Source organism: Helobdella robusta, assembly GCF_000326865.2.
Source record: "Helobdella robusta unplaced genomic scaffold HELROscaffold_1, whole genome shotgun sequence".
Lineage (NCBI taxonomy): Eukaryota > Metazoa > Annelida > Clitellata > Rhynchobdellida > Glossiphoniidae > Helobdella > Helobdella robusta.
In genome coordinates this window covers 349752-369384 of record NW_008703570.1, presented here as the reverse complement: position 1 = coordinate 369384, position 19633 = coordinate 349752, and the positions used below count along the sequence as shown (strand labels likewise).

Below are 19633 nucleotides of genomic sequence, written 5' to 3'. Positions count from 1 at the left end.
TTCATCAATCATCAATTTCAACCAGTTTTTGTTTTTATATATGAAACTAAATAAACACACACATACCACACACACACACACACACACACACACACACACACACACACACACACACACACACACACACACTCATGAATAAACAAAAACATTCAAAACATACACACACGCACACATATATACACGGACGCACACACGCACGCTCATATATATATTTAAATCCAAACAAGATATCACGCAAGTATGAAAACTTTGACTAGATAGACCATAAAAAATAAATTATTAACGAAACAAGACTAATGGCCAAAATATAACATCTTCTTTGTTTAATTAATTAACTTATTCGTTTAATCATTTCTATCATTTCTAGATTTATTTCTTATCTAAATTGATATGAAAATACAGTTTCATATTACCTATTGATAGTTTTGCGTCGACAACAGTTATATTTAACTATAAACAAATAGAAAGAACACAGTTGAATCGTGATGTTTGCTCAAACGTCAATATCGTGCATTACAATTGTTTTTGGTTCATGAATTAGTTTTTTCCGAATAAGTGATATAATTTTGTTTTGCAACTTTTAGAGTCTTCTGAGGAGAACATTTGTCGCTAGGCCAATTAAACGCCGTGAAGGATGTTTTGCAGTCTTTCAATGATTTTGTCATGAATGTTTTTCATTTCTATTATACCCAAACTGCTGATTCGAGTGTTTTCATTGGTGCTTTCGAGATAAAAGCATTAAGAAGATTTTTCTATTCTGTGTTGAGAGTGGCAGTACTTAAAAGATATTGTACATAAATTTTGAATATAAGTTCAAAGTTGTAAAGTCCAAGAAAAGATCAAGCAGGAAATAGATATGTAAACAGTTTTAAAAGGGCGATTAATGTAAAAGTTTTTTTTACAAATCAATAAAAATTATATGGCATCAAATGTTATAAACATACAATTTGGTGTTTATACAGGATTTGCAATGATTAAAAAAACGCATGCATGTTTTATACCTACCATGACTTTGTTTTCATGGTTCATAGATAAGAAGAATTAAATTAAAAATATATACTATGCATTCAAAAACAAAACTGTACTGTACTGTAGCTAAAAAAATCAGTTTAAATATTATACATTTTATTATTTCGCTAATATTAGCAAGCTTAGAATAAACTCGAATTCCCAGTTATAAACTTTAGTTAAACTGACCAACTGACGAACCTCTGTTAGCAGGCACGATGCGAGCTGACGATGAGGGGGCATGCCTCCATCCCGATGCCCCTGAAGTTCTGTGTGCTCGTTGATGCTGGCTCTACAGGGTCGACAGGTGTGTTTTGTTTGGGTCAGTGTTTTTGAGTATTAATAGTTGTTTCACTTTTTCAAATTAAAATATTATATTATATTTTTACTTGTATCCGAAAAATAGACAAATCGGATAATAAAAATGAGTGTTAAAATGTAAAGGTGAAACAAGTTTATAAATAAATGAGGGTAAATGATGAAAATGATGATGACGACGATGATGCGAGAACGAAGCTTTCCAAAAGATACAGAAGAACAACAACGCATTCCAATTCCTGGATGCAACGATCCTTACTATGTACGCTCGCCTGCATGCAGTTAGTTTGATACAATGTCTTAATATATTATATATATAGGATGGAAGATTTGAATGTACTGAAGATTAATGTGTATAATTGAATTTGTTTATATATAATTATTATTATTATTGTTATTATCATTGACATTATTATTATGGTTTCTAATGATATTATTATTCGAATTACAAGTCTGTTCACGTACATACACTGCTTCAATCGGCTACGTTTCCACCAGATTATCAGGTATGTTTTTGCAGTGAAAGTCAGAAAATTGTTTCAAATGGATTTACAAATTCTTCGAGCTCTTCAAATAATATTCTTCTGCGTTTTTAAAATAAACAAAAACACACACACACCACACCACACAACAAGCACACACACACACACATTCCAACACACACCACAAACAAACATACAATTAACACACATTTATTCACTCATGAATAAATTTTGAAAATACTTGATTGAAATTTATTTATTATTTACAATCCCTTTCCACAGTTTTAAAACACAACAATAGCGAGAAAAAAATTTTCATATATAAAATTCGAACGGCAAAGGAATAAAAATTAATTTCGTTGAAATATGAAGCAAAATTTTTCCTAAATAAAACCTAAATTCTTTTTTGCAATAGTTTTCCACCACTTATTCATAATTTTCCAATCAAAAAATTCATCGCATTTGTGTGGCCAGAAAATTTGAACAAAAAATTGTCATTAAAAATATAAAAATACAAAATTTTCCAAAAATAATAAATTAAGCGAGCAAGCACATAGGCAGTTTCAATGATGTAATGTTAGTTACTTTGCAAACGTTTATCACGCTAATCATGAAATTTGGTTAGACCAAATTTGGAAACTAATTATGTTTATTGTCGTTTTATATGTATATAAGTGTGTGTGTGCGTGTTGTGTGTCTGCGTGCGTGTTGTGTGCGTGTGTGTGTGTGGTTGGTAATTATGTGTGCAAACGAACAAATATTATGATCGAGTAAACGAATGTTTATGCTTGTAGCAAGCATGTATATTGCTTTTAACGAAACGCACGTGGTACGTTGTTCTGTCTGAGCGATGATGGTCCTCTATCATTATATGCATGCCTGTCGTTTCATTGCATTATTTAAAGCCATTTGTGTTCGGAGCCCTTTATTGCGAGTTATATCCCTCCATGTCGGGGTCGGTGTGCTGTTAGGCATTGTAATTTCAAGATTTACGTTTTTTTGTGATCATTTAGTGTATAATTTTTTACCAAATTTGTTTTTCTACTCCAAATAAACAAGTCGAAACAAAAAAGTTTTTAAAATAGTACAATTGCTTAATAAATTACATGATTGGTTGATTGATTAATTGATTGATTGATTGGTTATATGTTGAATTCACAATACAAAAATAAAAATTAGAAAATGCAGATTATATTGGAAAGGAACTAACGTTGATTGGCAAATTATGAACGATTTTCTTTAAATTATATCTTTTTCAATCCTCTTTTAGACACCTTATTGTGTGTGTGAATAAATAGTTTCAAAATGAAACTATATGAAAACAAAATGAGTTTTTGTAATATAGTTGTCAATTTTTATTAGATAGGCGGACAGGTTGTTTCAAATCGGAGGCGCTTAAACAGGGGAATAACCGATAACTAATCCTGTTCATGATCAGTTGATGTTTTAAATTCAATTTCATTGTTAAGAGTGTAGAAACGTCTGAAATATAATGAAGTTACAAAATAAAGTTTACTAATGTAACGTATCCACATTTTAACATTTTGTTAACAAAAAAAATTATTGTCAACAAACAACTGAGAATGAAAAATGTCAAATTTTTAACCTCAAACGCATTTAAAGCCTGCCATAAACGTTTGAACCCTTTTTGAAAGTCACAATTTGTGGCATTTTAAGTTTAGAATGGTTCACTATCACGAATAATGATTAAAAAATGGAACTGTACTACACAATTAAAATTTGATAAATTTTTGTGATAACAATATATTAAAATTTATTTAATTCACCATAAAAATTGAAAAGTGCAAAGCGAACCCTATAAGCTTCTAGCTCCTCCTTCTCCCTTTGTCACAAAGATTTACAAATATTTTGTTTGTTTGTATGTATGCAGGTTCAATAGACAGGGTCAAACTTCAATCTTCCAGTAAATATTTTAGCTGCTGGATTTTGAATTGACTGTAGTTGGCATATGATTTCATTTTGTTGTTGGAATGAATAAATACATAAACTAGATAGACATTTTTATGTATCCTCATCAAACGAATTTCTGATCTGTCTGAGCCTCCTTAGTTGAAACGATCATTCCTTGTTCAACTTTTTGACATGATGATCCAAAGACATATTTTGAACAAACGTGATTCCAGATAATTGACTAATGAACAAAACTTGATAACTGATCCAGATATGTCAGTGGAGTTGACACGAATCATTTGCAATTGTTGCCAAGTTCCGACAAGAAGAAGCTGAGTTTTACTTTCATTTAGCATAAGATGTTTCATATATAGACATATAACTATGTTCGCTCAGTACATATATAAACACATAAATGTTTAACCATTCATAAAGACCATTCATCCGCATCATTTGTTCTAACGTATTCTTAATATAGTATTAGGTGGTGGAGTCGAGATCCAGTGTCAATAAAAAAGCACGGAATTTTGACTTGAAATGTTGTAGGTTTATGATGGCTCTTAGATAGGGAGGTACAAGTTCTGTCCAAATTTTAAGACCTGTTATTTTTATGCTTGTCTGGATTAATTTGAGACAGATGAAGTTAAGTGGTAAATTTTTTTTTGCTAGGAAGAAGGGTTTAGTATGGGAATCGGGTTTGAGGTTAAAAATTGAACGTATTGATCTTTTTTGAGAAAGTATTAGGTTATTCAGGTGGCTTTTAGGACTATTTCCCCATAGTGTGATGCAGTAGGTTAGATAAGGGTAGATGAATGTGTAACAAAGCGTGCGAAGAGCAGAAAGAGAGAGTTTATATTTGATTTTGTAGAAGATGCCTGTGAGTTTGTTGATTTTGTCTGAGGTAGTTTGTAGGTGAGAATTCTATAAAAGATTTTCTGTGATGGTGATTCCAAGAAATTTGGTAGACAGGGTGCGGCTTATAGGAACGCCGTTAATTAATAGGTTTAGGTTAGGAGCTTGGTTGGTGAGTATTTTTGGGCCAAAAATAATGTATGCACATTTCGAATAATTTATGATTAGTTTGTTATTGGATACCCAGTTAGAGTATTTTTGGAGTTCAAGATTGATAAGTTCAGAGCAATCTAGTAGGTTGTTGAAAGTGAAAAGAAGGTTGGTATCGTCTGCGAACAGTACGCATTTGGTTGAAGGCGAAACGTTGCAGAGGTCATTTATGTAGATAGAAAATAAAAGGGGTCCTAGTATGGATCCTTGTGGTACCCCGTGATGAATAGGAGCGTGCTTTGAAATGATGTTGTCCATGGAAACATATTGTGTCCGTAATGAGAGATAGCTTCTCATCCAGTCGTAAGCTGTGCCTCTTACTCCGTAATGATGTAGTTTGGATAGGAGTATTTTGTGATCGATGACATCGAAGGCTTTGGTCCAGGAATATGCCAATAGAAAGATTTTTGTTATTCATTTCATTTAGTATATGCTGAGTGAAGTCAAGAATAGCAAGCTCAGTAGAGTGGTTGGGTCTGAATCCGTATTGGTTGTTACAGATAGTATTGTTGGAGCAGAAGAAATTAGAGTCTTTTAAAGAAAAGGTTTTCAAGAATTTTTGACAGCGGGGAAAGAATGGAGATGGGTCTGTAGTTGTTAATGTCATCTTTGTTTCCTTTCTTGAATACCGGTATGATTTTGGATATTTTAAATGAGTCAGAAAAGATTCCAGTGCTTAGTGATAAGTTGAAGATATGATTAAGTGGTGATATGATAGAGAAAATTATGCTTTTGATAAGGAACATGTTGAGTCCATCGTCTGCATAGCTCTTTTTGTTTTTCAAGATATTAACAGTAGTTAATATTTCTTGTTCAGTAACAGTATATAAACAAATGGAATGGGGTGTGGATGGGCCCATAAAATCTGTAGGACTACCATAGCTGGGAGGTTGGTTTGAGAGTAGTTGGCTAGCGATGTTTGCAAAGTGGGTATTGAGAAGGTCACAAATTTCTTGTTTATTTTCAATTGCTTAGTTGTTGATAGTTAGTTTGGTGATTGATGAGTTTGGAGGTTGCTTGTTTAGAATTTCTTTGATAGTGTTCCATTTTTGTCCAACATTGTTATGTGCGTCTTCAAGTTTGTTAGAGAAGTAGTTTCGTTCAGTTTTTCATTTAATAGATGTGAACATGTTTTTGAAGCTTTTGTAGGTGGCAATGTTGCGGGCGGTTGGATATTTAAGGCTTATGATGTATAGTTTGTTTTTCTTTTTCGCAAGGCTTAGAATGTTGTCATTGATCCAGTATTTTTTCTTTTTGTTTTTGACAGGACGGAGGGGGGCAAAAGTGTCTAGAAAGTGAGTTAAGATAGTATTCAAAACAGAGCAGCAGTCGTTGACATTTTTTAGAGAAGTCAAAGAATTCCAGTTGTGGTTCGATAAAAAATTGTTGATGTTGTTTATAGATTCTTCAGTTAGGTTTCTCAAGTGCTTAATAGGGGCATGGTTAGAGTTTTCTGATTTGGAAGCGATGATGAATATAGGGAAATGGTCAGATATGTCAGACAGTATTATTCCAGATAAGTGATGAGTTAGGTTGTTAGTAAAGATATTGTCGATGAATTTTGTTGATGGATCACTGGTTGAAGGTTGAGGACGAGTGGGAGAGAATTTAAAGACTGGTACGCATTCTGCTGCGGTCAGTCCAATAGTTTCCAGATGTTCTAGGATCTTTTCTTTGACGCAGCTTTTCAATTTGCCTACCCCAAAAACAATTTTTTTGGGAGGCAAGGGAGCTGCAGATAACTTGAAGGACTCAGGTTGTTTGGAACCTACAGTAATTGGGGAGTATTTTTTCTTTTTTTTTGAAGTAACAGTGCTCCAAGAGCCTTCGTGGCCACTGGAATTAGATTTGTTTTTATTGATGTTATTGTTAGGAGTTGAAAGTGAAGAACGAGCAGGAGCAGCTACAACGTTGAGATCCACCAGCGATTGGGTTCCCTGCTTCAAGATTTCATCAGATGGTGGTGCGCTGATTTCGGACGAAGCCGGATGAACGATTTTAGGAGATGATGCATCCGAGCTGTACGAGGCATGTTTTTGTCCTGCTGCTACCGAGTAGCTTTTAACATTGTTTACGTTGGTGTTGTTGGTAGTATTAAGTTCACTTTTATGGACTCGAGGGGCTGCGTTCAGCATGCTGCATAGATAAAGTTGCTGATTGTGCAGCATATTGCATATGTCGCTTTTAATTTCGTTGAAGTTAAATTTAAGAATAGAGTCATTATTAGGTTAGAACTAACGTAGGTAGGAAGCTCTGTTGATAAATTTTTTTCGCAGACTAGTCCTAAATAGCGAATGGTTTCGCGTAGTTTGTCCCTTTGGTCTTTCTTTTTAGGACCACGTGGTATATCGAAATTAACATCAATCTTTAGGAGATTGACGTCGTGTTTGATCAGTTTGAGGGCAGGCGAGATTTCTTCCGAGCTGTAGAAGTCGGACGCATTATTAATAAATATATCATTATTCATAAACTCGTAATTATTTGATAAGTAGCATAAAACTTCGTTAAATCGTTAAATTCTGTTTACACGCCATGATGCCGGAAACAATGTGTATGTACTTATGTATGTATGTGTAGACAACAATATTAACATCATTAACGACAACAACAGGAGCATCAACAATAAAACAACACCGAACGAAAACTTATAACAACAACAAAACCTTTTTAAAAAATTTCCATCGTTTGACTGCATGGCAATAAAATAAATGGCAATAAATAGCTGATTGGGATTATTAAAAATTGATGAAATTTTTCACCACTGGTTACAAATGGTTTCGCACTGACCTTGTTCAAATGCAATCTGCGCCATTTATTTTTATTTTTGTCATTGTTTCGTTTGCTTTTTCTTTTTAAAAGAGGTATTTAATACCCAATGCGAGATACGTGGTATAAAATGCCACTTCAAACTTTCGATAACAATAGTTTTGGAATACTGCTACCATTAAGTGTTAGTGTTTAATAAAAAAATTTCATATTATGAACAAAAAGTAATAAATGATGATAGGATGATCAGGAGTAAGAAATTTGGAACCGCTTGATTAGGATGGACGATGGATGGAGATTCTATCGGATGTCCATCAGCCTCCAATACCAATATTTCCAATCTAACAGCTGCCACAAAATGATCCTTTATGTGGCGTGCATTTGCATGGAGTTGAACATTTCAAAGTTGTTGGGGATTGTTTTTGATATTTGTACCAGGAATAAAATACAATGGGAGTTAATTTTTTAGAAAATCATTATTATGCACTACTTATTTGATGGTGCCTTGCAACGCGCATTTGTCAAAGTATTTTTTGAGTGTCTCATTTATTGAAATTAAAAAATATTATTGAAATACTTATAAAAGAAATGTTTGGTGAAAAATTGGTTTTAGAAAATAAATTGCTGAAAAAATAGAAAACTATAACCTTATAGTACTTGCCGGCGATGTTTCTCATTGTTGTTGTTTGGCGATTTGCAGGACGCAGTGGTGATGCTTTAAACAAAACAACACAAACTTCAAAAATTGAGTTTAAACATTTGCACTCGTTCAAATTTTTAAAGTAATTGTTAGGATTATTTTTCCTTTGTCAGAAAAGTTGGATGAACGCACAAATGTAGTCAACCAATTTAATATTTTTTTACTAACTAAACATTGTTTGGCAAAAAATGGTTTTAAAAAAGATTGCTCGCTCAACGATGCTTAAACATTTATTGCTTTGTTCATCCTCCATGTTTTATTGTTATTGCTTTTGCGAAGTTTAAAGGTGCAATCAATAAAATCGCGCCAAACGTTTAATTAAGATTGAAAAACAATTCAAGTTGGTGGACATGCTTAATTGATATGATTTTTTTTCTTGTTTTATTTCAAATTGTTTTCGAATGCATCTTATGCCGTTATTTAGAGTTAATAATGACTGACTCAATTGTTCTTCATTCCATTACTTGCAGAGTTGCATGAAAATACTTGAAAAAATTGCTTCCGGGTCATCTGAACTGAGGCGTAGCATTTGCAGCCATTGAAAGAATTTCTGGATTCGTGAGATAAGCCTTAGAGGTGTAGTAAAATAAAGGACCACATTAGTTAACTGTCGCAATATTGTTCTGAATTTGTAAGAGCCTCATGTGCAATTCATGAAAATAATAAAAAAATTATGCTGCGTGATTATTATTTTGCTTAAAGTGTGATGATGTTTCAACGTATGAAATGAGCCAATACAATTCAATATCAAACATAAACAATGTATGTCGTTATGAGGTCAGTCAGCAACAATTCAACATGTTTTTGGACTCACAACATCCAATAAATGCATCAATTCGATGACGTAAATCGCCGAACTTCCACACGAAACCTCAATTGGACAACCTCATTAGCTACCTTCTTGTTGGTCCTTCCTGTTCATCCTTCATGTTCATCCTTCCTCTTCATCCTACCTGTTCATCCTTCCTGTTCATCCTTCATGTTCATCCTACCTGTTCATTCTTCCTGTTCATCCTTTCTGTTGATCTTTCCTGTTCATTCTTCCCGTTCATCCTTTATGTTCATTCAACCCGTTCATCCAACCTGTTTATCATTCATGTTCTTTCTTCCTGTTTATCCTTCTTATTCATTCTTCATGTTCATCTTTCCTGTTCATGTTTAAATATAGAACATCTAACATCATCATCCTCTAATATTTCATCTCATCCATCCAGCTTTCAATATCTCATCTCATCTCATCTCACGAACGACGGATGTACGATAATTGATTGCTTCATTTATTTTTTATTACTGTAAAGTATATAATATATTTTTAATTATTTTTCAGTTGATTTATTTCCAAAATTTCAAAGTGATTTACTTACTATTCACTTACTTACATTTTAATATTAGTAACACCTAAAATACTTAAAAATATTTTTGATTCAAAAATTTTCCCAGAAAAAATAGCAACCAAACAATTTATTTTTCACAAAAATTTTCTAGCAGACAAAATGTTGCAATAACAAACGATGGTACGTTGAAAACATGGAAGTGTTTCCACATGAGCTGCTTGCGTGAATTGGTTCTTTGTGCGGTATGATTTCTAATAATTCATTTTTTTATTTTTTCAACTGAGACTTTTATTTTTTTTTAAAAACTTTCAGAAGTTTCTCTTACTGAAATTTTGTTATTTAAAAAAACTTCTTTTAAGGTTATATGTTTCGAAAATTTGAGTCTACCGAGCATTGATCGTAATTATTTCAAAAAAGAATTTATAATATTAGTTTTTTTAAATATTTCACAGAAAATCTAAATTTGAAAAAACCAAAATAAGAAAGAAAATGAAACTGCTCACAATAAAATTTTACAAAACTAAAAAAAATGGAAAATGGTAAAATGAAATTTTGTTTGATTTGAAAAGTTAGATCGCTGCCTTCCAGATGCAGTTTTGCGTTTTTTTGTTTTGCCTTCGTGAGAGTTTCAGGTTTGGAGAAATGAAAATATTGCACTCTTTTTAAATGGAAATATTTTATAAATTACTCATCAACGTATTTAATAAAAGTTATACATATATGTGTATATATATAAATATAAATATATATATATATATATATATATATATATATATATATAACTGGCACAAGTAAAATCTTGTAAATTGTTTTGCGATTGAAATTCACGATTCAAAAAAATATTTTTTTTTCATATTTTTTAATTTTTTCAAACAACATATCGAGAGAGGTTTCTTTCCGCATGATTCAAAAGTTCCAGCCAACTCATAAGGAACATTATTGAAATGTTATAAACTGAATACAGACTTTTATATATAAAATTTTTAAGGTGTTGCATGGCGTCATGTGTACTATTGGTCGGTTGGTGTTTGGTTGATAGATTGCATTATGTAATTGGTTGGTTGATTGTTTAGATAATGTGATTAGCGTTTCTTGAAATAATTGGTTGATTGATTACCTGGTGTGACTGACAATAAATGCCTGATGTGATTAATTGATAAGTTGCTTATATGGTTGGTTGGTAGATTGCTTTGCTTGCATGCTGTGATTGGTTGATTGACTAAATGCTGTGATTGATTGATTGATTGAGTTCATGTTGTGATTGGTTGATTGATGAATCCACTGCAAAAAATTACAGGATGATTAGTTTAATGAAATAATTGATCGCAGGTCTGAATGTAAAAGTAGGCAGGGGTTCACTGGACCTCATAACAGAATTGAAAAATAAAAATAATAGCGAGTTGGTAACTTTAATTTTTTTTTATCCCTGATTATTATTCCCTGCTTCCTTATTAGCTCAAACAAATAGCACTCTTGCTACAATCGTTAATGGGATAATTAAATTTAATGAATTTTACATGACTTTAACAAATTGCTAATTTTTTTTTAAATAATTTTTTTTGTTAGCAATTATTATTGACAATTTTTCGCAAAAAATTTTGGTTCCTCTGAAATTAATTAGGAGCCTGAAAATCTGATTGGCTTTAAAAGATAATAAATTGATTTGTTTTATAAAAGGCTCGATTGAAAGGTTTCCTAAAACGATTGGTTGACGAGTTCTATAAAATGATTGATGGATTGTTTCTATAAAATAATTGATGGATTGTTTTTATTGAATGATTGGTTGATTGGTTCTATAAAATGATTGGTTGATGAGTTTTATAAAATGATTGGTTCTATAAAATGATTAGTGGATTTTTTTTTATTAAATGATTGGTTGATTGGTTCTATAAAATGACTGGATCATGAGTTTTATAAAATGATTGGTTCTATAAAATGATTAGTGGATTTTTTTTATTAAATGATTGGTTGGTCGGTTCTACAAAATGATTGGTTGATAGGTTTCATAAAACGATTGGTTGACGAGTTCTATAAAATGATTGATGGATTGTTTCTATAAAATGATTGATGGATTGTTTTTATTAAATGATTGGTTGATTAATTCTATAAAATGATTGGTTCTAAAAAATGATTGGTTGATTGTTTCTATAAAATGATTGGTTGATTGGTTCGATAAAATGTTTGATGGACTAATAACATGAAACTAATCTATGCTATAAAGCGCTGGTAACTTGTTTTTTGTATTTTCAAGTGCCTCTACAACAATCAATTTAAGGGGCTACATTCAAAATCATTATTGTTGGACATTCATTCAATTTCAAATGAAAAATTGCTCCAATCTAATTTATTAAACTTCTCAAAAACGAAAATTTGTTTAATATCATCAAAATAAAAATAACTATCTTTTTAATGCATTCAAGCACAGACATGCAATTAATCACCCAACGAGAAAATAAAATTTCCAGTAAAATAAGAAAAAAAATTATTTTGATTCACACACACATACACACACACATACACTCACACACACACCACATACATACACACACAAACATGAAACGGTTCATCCATTTTATTTTCTTGTCCTCTCATTTGATACCTTCCAACCCAGCCACTCATCGTCATTATATTTTGTCATTATCATTCATTCTTGTTTGTGTCATCATCACCTTTATTTTGTCACTACTATATTCATTCGTTATCATCATCTTCATTCGTCACCATCATCATCGTTAGTCGTCATCATCTATTTCAAATAATTCCAACAACCGGTTAACGAGCAGGCCAAAAAGAAAGGATTTTCATCCCACTGTCCATCAATGCCAAAAAGTTTTTTCATGTTTTCTTAGAAATCCATCAATTGATATTCCCTATGAGTATCGAGCAGGATTTGTTCAGAGAGGCCTTCAGAAACTTCGTCGACGCTCATTAATTCAAGCACCCTTGCCGAAGCAGCTCTCAGCAAATATATGTACGAGGATATTTTATCGTTATTTAAGCAAAAATACAAACAACACTGATTGATGTTTATTCAGAAAGTTTAGGTGGAGAAATTTTTGAGCGAAAATATTTTTAAAATTTATAAAAAATCGAAAAAATTGAGAAGGGGCAGGCACTGGGACCCCCACAGTGAAAATAAAAGAGCGGTGCAAGTTACGACAGGTCAGCGATTTTTAGTTGGTTCAACATTTTTTTGCATTCATACTGACAATACGTGCGAAGAGAGTTCTAACAATAACTACTCCTACATTCGTTAGGGCGCTAACTTAATTTACTTTTGAAAATCATTACAAGTTTTATTTGTAGCACGCAGATGTTTGAGGTACATGACTGAAAATAAATAGGGGTCCGCTCCCTCCCTCTCTACCTGCGAATCCCACCTCAATTGTGGTGAGACCCCTGTTTGTGACGTGATGGGACTGCGTAAGCCACATTATAAACTGCGTGAAATGCTTCGTCACGTAATGTGGAAAGTTCTAAAAACTTTAAAATAAGAAATACAAATACATTGAAAGGAGAGGAAGGATATGACAGGAAGCATGTGAGGCACTGTTGGACAAACAAACTGGCAGTTGAACTGATGAATGAATGAATGAATGTGCAAGTGAGAAGACAGGAAGAAATAAAATAAAATATCAATGATTTGATAAAAATCAAAGTGAACAACAACAATTATAATAATAAAAAAAATAATAATAATGTCATTTTATATAGCGCCATGGCAAGCGACTGAGGCGCATCATCATTACTACTGCATAGATACACGTGAATCAACGCATCACACACTTTTGCATGTGATAGGCGGGGATCTTTTTGCATTCGAACCCGGACACTCCATCAACAATGCCAGGCACCTTAGCCATTACACCATCGCGCCGTAATGTCAAAGTGAAAAATCAAAGTGAACAACAAATGAATGAATATAAGATACAAATTTGAATAAGTATGCTACGCAACAAATTTCAAATAGAAATGAGACTGACCGCTGAGCCCTGTAAGGCTGTCAGTTGGTCCTCAGTTGTGCCTGGCAACATGCTGCAGATTCAAAATATTTTAACTACATTTCAATTTTTAATAAATAACTTTTTATACAGTACAATATTTTTTTCTCGAATATAACTTCATCTGTTACTAACAAACAACACCACTCATGGATTTTACAACAGTGTAATAATTTAACTTCATTCATTTCAACTCTACATATTTTAATCTCAATTGGAATGATTGAATTTCATGCAATGTATCATGCATCCATGCATGCATCCATGCATGCATCCATCCATCCATCCACCCATACATCGATCAATCCTTCTATCAATCCATCCAACCATCCATCAATCTACAATCTAATGACAAAACATACTGAAAACGTTTCTTATTTCATAGTGACATTCCCTTCAATAGTTTTCAGAAGCACCAACGACAAACGAACACTGAAAGTGAAAAGGTGTAAACCAGCGTTCCACAAATATCGAATATGATTGGCTGGAATCTCTTTGCATTCGAAGTTAGACACCTCTACTATCACACCCACGCGTCATCGAGATGACGGAACTATTCCATATAAACAATAAAATACATAATTAACGAACCTCTGTAAGCAGTGCAGGGCGGACGAACAAACCCCCATGCTATATTGGATGGACGAACGATCAGTTAATGCTGAACTGTGCATCACCCATCTCTCAACCATCAGTCTCCTAATCCATTGCTGTCATGAAAACTCTCGGCAAATATTATCATCGTTTTGTTATAATTTATTATTACTATTACTATTAATAAAGCATCAGTTATAATAATACTAATTTTATTATTATCATTATTGTTATTATTATTATTATTTGAACATTCTTACATTGCCCTATAAAAAACGTGCGTTATTCTCATTTTGTACGATGACCCCCTCACACTCATGTCTTCTATATAATTATCACCAGCTTTGACAAAATAATCTCCTATCGATACAGAACAGCAAGCCACAAGAAAATATCAATTAACAAATTTTATGGATTTCTGAATTATTGACCACCAGAGATGACTGATTGAAGAAGCACCATGCACTGACCACTCGCACGACAACACGAAGCACTGACCGCTCTGACTATGTCAAACGTAATATATAGACATATGTACAGCAGACATATACGCATACATGTATATATTGATATATGTATATATATACATGTGTGCGTGCGTGCGTGTGTGTGTGTGTGTGAGTGTGTATGGATGTGTGTGATTGTTTTTGTGCGTGTAAATATTTATCCAATGTAGATAGAAAAATACATATATATATATTTATTGAAATATAAAATGCTATATATATAAATATAATATATATATATATTTGTTGAATTGTAAAATGACAGTTGAGTCCTAAGAATGAATTGTAAAACTATATGTATTTTTTAAACTATTTAATATATAATATAAATATTGCTGGTATGAGAAGATAAATATTTAAATATATTTTAAGAAATATCACTGCATTTTCAACTGATCAAAACTGGAATTGCTTAGTATTTCTTAACAATTCTCTCTCTCTCTCTCTCTCTATTTATATATATATATATATATATATATATATATATATATGTTAGTAATAGACTATAATTTTTACAATATTCTATAAATTCTACCGAATGTTTGGCGTTAATATGTTTGTAGTTCGTTTTTTCGATTTTTCTCACTAAAGTTTTTTGGTGAACGTTTAGTTTATTTTAGTTTATTAAAATTCAAAATAAACTTATTTTTCGAATTCATAATATAATGATAAAGTTGATTGGGTATTGTCAATGAAACAAAAGGGAAACGAAGGAGTTTTTGGTTTGCGAAAACATGTCAATTCAAAATTAATTCCAAATAATTATGGCAAACGATTAATAAATTATTAGGAAAAGAGACAAGTGCTGAAAATGAAGTTGGTTCAACGCATAGCGCCGATGATTTTTAAAAATCATCGCTGGCAAGTTTTTTGCTGACAAGTTGAAAGTGACCAAAAGTCGACTGAATGTTTCAGTTCTCCAGTTATTTTTACTAATACTAATATTATGTTTTCACTCGAACCATTTCCAGTGTTGACTGAAGAACAGATATCTAAAGTTGTTAATTCGTCACCTACAAAGTCATGCTCACTCGACCCAATACCGACGCATGTATTCAAAGAATATGCTGACTGTTTTATTGTCTACGAAACGGATATATTCAACATGTGTTTAACGAAGGGTGTAAAGCCACAGGTTTGCAAGCATGCGATTGTCATGCCAATCCTAAAGAAGACTGGATCAGATAAATTAGATCTGATAAACTATAGGCCGGTGTCAAATTTGTCTTTCGTTTCTAAAATTATTGAACGTTCCGTTGAGTTAGTTTTAAATAATCATATAAATAAAAATTGTATTTGGCCTTCGCATCAATCTGGATACAGAAGGTTTCATTTGACCGAAACAGCTCTATCTCATGTTTATTCAGCAGTTAATGTACAAAAATTAACTTTGTTGACATTCCTGGACATGAGTTCGGCGTTCGATACTGTGAATCATAAAATCCTGCTGGACAGACTGAAATATTGTCATGGTTTAAATAAGATTGCGTTAGCGTGGTTCGAATCATTTCTTACTGGTCGGACTCAGCAGATTTCTTACTCAGGTGGTCTCTCGGAACCAATGAAACTTACGTCAGGGGTGCCTCAAGGATCTGTTCATGGACCGATTTTCTTTGATTTGTACGTCGCAGAGATATTGGATTTACTGAATAAAGATGGTTATTATTGCCATGGGTACGCAGATGACATGCAGATTTGTGATTCATGTTTACCAGATGAGATGCCTACCGTATTGGAGAAACTGAAAAAAACTATTTCTGATGTCGGCTCGTGGCTGGGTCAAAGTAGGCTAAAGTTGAATCAGACTAAGACTCAGTTCATGTTGGCTGGTACATGGCAACAAACGTCAGCGGTTGAACATTCATCGATTAACATCAGTATGACTGATATAAGTTTCAGTAAAACAGTCACCAAATTGGGAATTGTGATGGACTCCCGTATGACAATGGGTCCACAAGTCAGTCAATTGGTTAAAAAATGTATGTTCCAACTACGTCAGTTATGTCAAGTCACAAAATCGGTAGATAGAGATACAATGACTCTATTAGTACATGCTTTCGTCAACTTTAGATTGGATTATTGTAGCAGTCTTCTATATGGTACAGCTGATAAACTGTTGTCTAAACTTCAGATGGTTTAGAATCAAGCTGCTAGAATGATATACCGCAAATTAAAATTTGATCATGCATTACCAATTCTAAAGGAGTTGCATTGGCTGCGTGTTAAACAAAGAATCATGTTCAAGTTGGGTGTAATGGTATTTAAAAGTTTGAATGGTCTGGCTCCAAAATATTTAAAAGATAAATGTATTAGAGTTTCATCTACGTCATCACATGGGTGTCTAAGCCGGAATCTGAAAACAACAGATAGAGATTTTGCATTTGCTGAGCTTGTTTTTTTTGAACAGCCTATCTATCAAATTACGTATATCCGGGTTATCATTAGCTGAGTTTAGAAAACGTCTGAAGACATACCTGTTTGGTAACTCCTAGTGATCTCAACCGATGATAGCTTCGCTTCCAACATGCTTCATACGAGGAGAGCGCTGGTGAGAAGCAATTATAATTGGCGCTATATAAATACAATATTCGGTATGGAGTGAAAATATCTGAGGGGGGCCTAAATTTTTTATTTTGTTTACCACGTCATTTTTCGGTTAAAACGATGAGTTCTACTGACTTTAATACAAAAACCTATATAAACATTTAAAAATTATACTACAATATTTTGAATTTATGAATGAAGATGATTATGATATATATTTAATCTGATCATATTTTCCAAGACACATATTCAACCAATGGGTTTACATAGAAACAAAGAAACTAACAAACAAACAACCTGCTATTCGAGTACAAACAGATAGACACAGAGACAGACAGACAGAAACACACAGATACACACACACAGGTACACACACACAGACGACAAGTGAAGCCATAAAATATATTCGGTTAGTGGGATAAATCTCTTTCAATCTAACAGTGTTGAAGTATCGATCCGTTCGCAGAACAGGACCCAACAGACGACCGCCACACACTCACGCGCGCGCGCACACACACGCAATCTGGTTGCGCTGCTCACTCCATCCATGTTCCTCTTCTTCATGCTGTATATGCCTCTTCAGGCTCATGTACTCATACTTACGTACCCACATATATATATACATACTTCAATACGTTCATACGCACACGTTCGTACTTACGTACGTTAACATGTGCGTTCACAAGTACTACATATATAAACTTTCATACGTATGCACACGTTCATATGTTTTATTTACATACACTCTCATACTTACGTACATGCACGTTTCTACAACACACAGAAATGCATACAACGCATTCATACGCACGCACTTGTCTTTCCGTTTAGATCTGTATTAGCATGTATGGAAGAAAAGCATCATAAGAAGGAGGAGACGTTTACGCTTGGGCTCCGTGTTTTCCATTTAATTCATATGTTTGTTTCTTTCTTTCTTTGTGTGTGTGTGTGTGTGTGTGTGTGTGAACGTATACTGTGGAACGTATACTTTGTGTGTGTGTGTGTGTGAATTTATAATTTGTGTGTGTGTGTGTGATTTAGCTATGTGTGTGTGTGTGTGTGCACGTACGTTTAATTGTAGTTTCAGTTTCACAAGTGTATTGCATTCTTTATTTCACACTAAGGAGGTTATCTGTTCCAATAGAATATCTACACATTCATTTTCATAAAAAATTATTTATGAAAAAAACAATAACAATATATTTGTAGTAACAACCATAAAAAAATATGTATCTGCGACGTTAAATTCAATTAGTCTAGACATAATCTTGTTAAAAGATTAAAAACGAATTTCGCCTTTGAAAGTTTTAACTCGTCGCTCAACGCAAGAATGTGGTCATTGGTGATGATGTTCAGTTCATATTTCAAATAGGCACGTGGTAAAAGCTATTTTTAGCAGATATACAAAGAATAATTTCGGTACTTATTTTCAAATAAATGTAGAGAACGAAGGAACACGTTTGAATTTCATGAACATTTCAAAAAAATGTATGTTGGTATGTAGATTGTTGGGATTGTTATTTATGAATACATATTCACCAATGAAATGCCATCAACTTTTAATATTTGATATTTAATATTTTTATCAAAACTTATTTTTCTGAGGAAAATGTTTTTCTTTTATTTAGAAACAACGTTAAACCTTCCATCTCACAGTACTGAAACTTCTTTACTTAAAATACACAATGATATCCTTCTCTCTAGTGACAATAGTAATCTTACTCTTCTTCTTGCTCTTGACTTTTCTTCAGCTTTTGATACTGTTGACCATACTATTCTCTTGAGACTGCTGCATCTTTCTTTTAATATTACTGATTCTTGTCTATCTTGGTTTTCTTCTTATCTCTGTAATCGTTTTTCTTCTGTTGTTCTCAATAATTCTACTTCTAACTCCTCTACTCTTACTTTCGGGGTACCTCAGGGTTCTATCCTTGGCCCTCTTCTATTTATACTCTATACTTCTGAACTACCTCGTATTATTAATAACTTTTCTTTCTCTAGTCAACTATATGCTGATGATTCTTATATTTATACTTCTTTTCCTCCATCTAATCTCAATAATGTTCTTCATAATTTATCTCTATGTCTTTCTTCGATTATCGCTTGGTCTGATTCTATGTGTCTTAAACTTAATCCTTCTAAGTTTGAATTAATTTGTTTTAATAAATCTAAACACTCAATTACTATTCCTCCTATTATCTTACCTGATTCTAAAACTCTTGATGTCTCTCATAAGTTTCGTAGTCTAGGTTTTATCTTTGATTCTACTATGTCTCTCTCTTCTCAGATTAATAGTGTTGCTAGAAGCTCTTACTTTCATCTACGTAGAATAAAAAAACTTTTGCCTTTTCTTGATGATCCTACTCTTCTCCTTCTTGTTACTTCGTTAGTCTTATCTAGGATTGAT

The 19633-nt window shown here is 32.8% G+C and overlaps 1 protein-coding gene across 1 annotated transcript; it reads right to left on the bottom strand.

Moving 5' to 3' along the window:
* Nucleotides 1-3226: 3226 nt before the first annotated feature.
* On the bottom strand, nt 3227-7593 carry HELRODRAFT_158328 (hypothetical protein; the record flags this gene model as incomplete). The annotated part of the gene is made up of 5 exons (XM_009010436.1): nt 3227-3290; nt 4252-4594; nt 6358-6934; nt 7021-7204; nt 7541-7593. The coding sequence occupies 5 exons, from the start codon at nt 7591-7593 to the stop codon at nt 3227-3229; spliced, it is 1221 nt and encodes a 406-aa protein (XP_009008684.1).
* Nucleotides 7594-19633: the final 12040 nt, after the last annotated feature.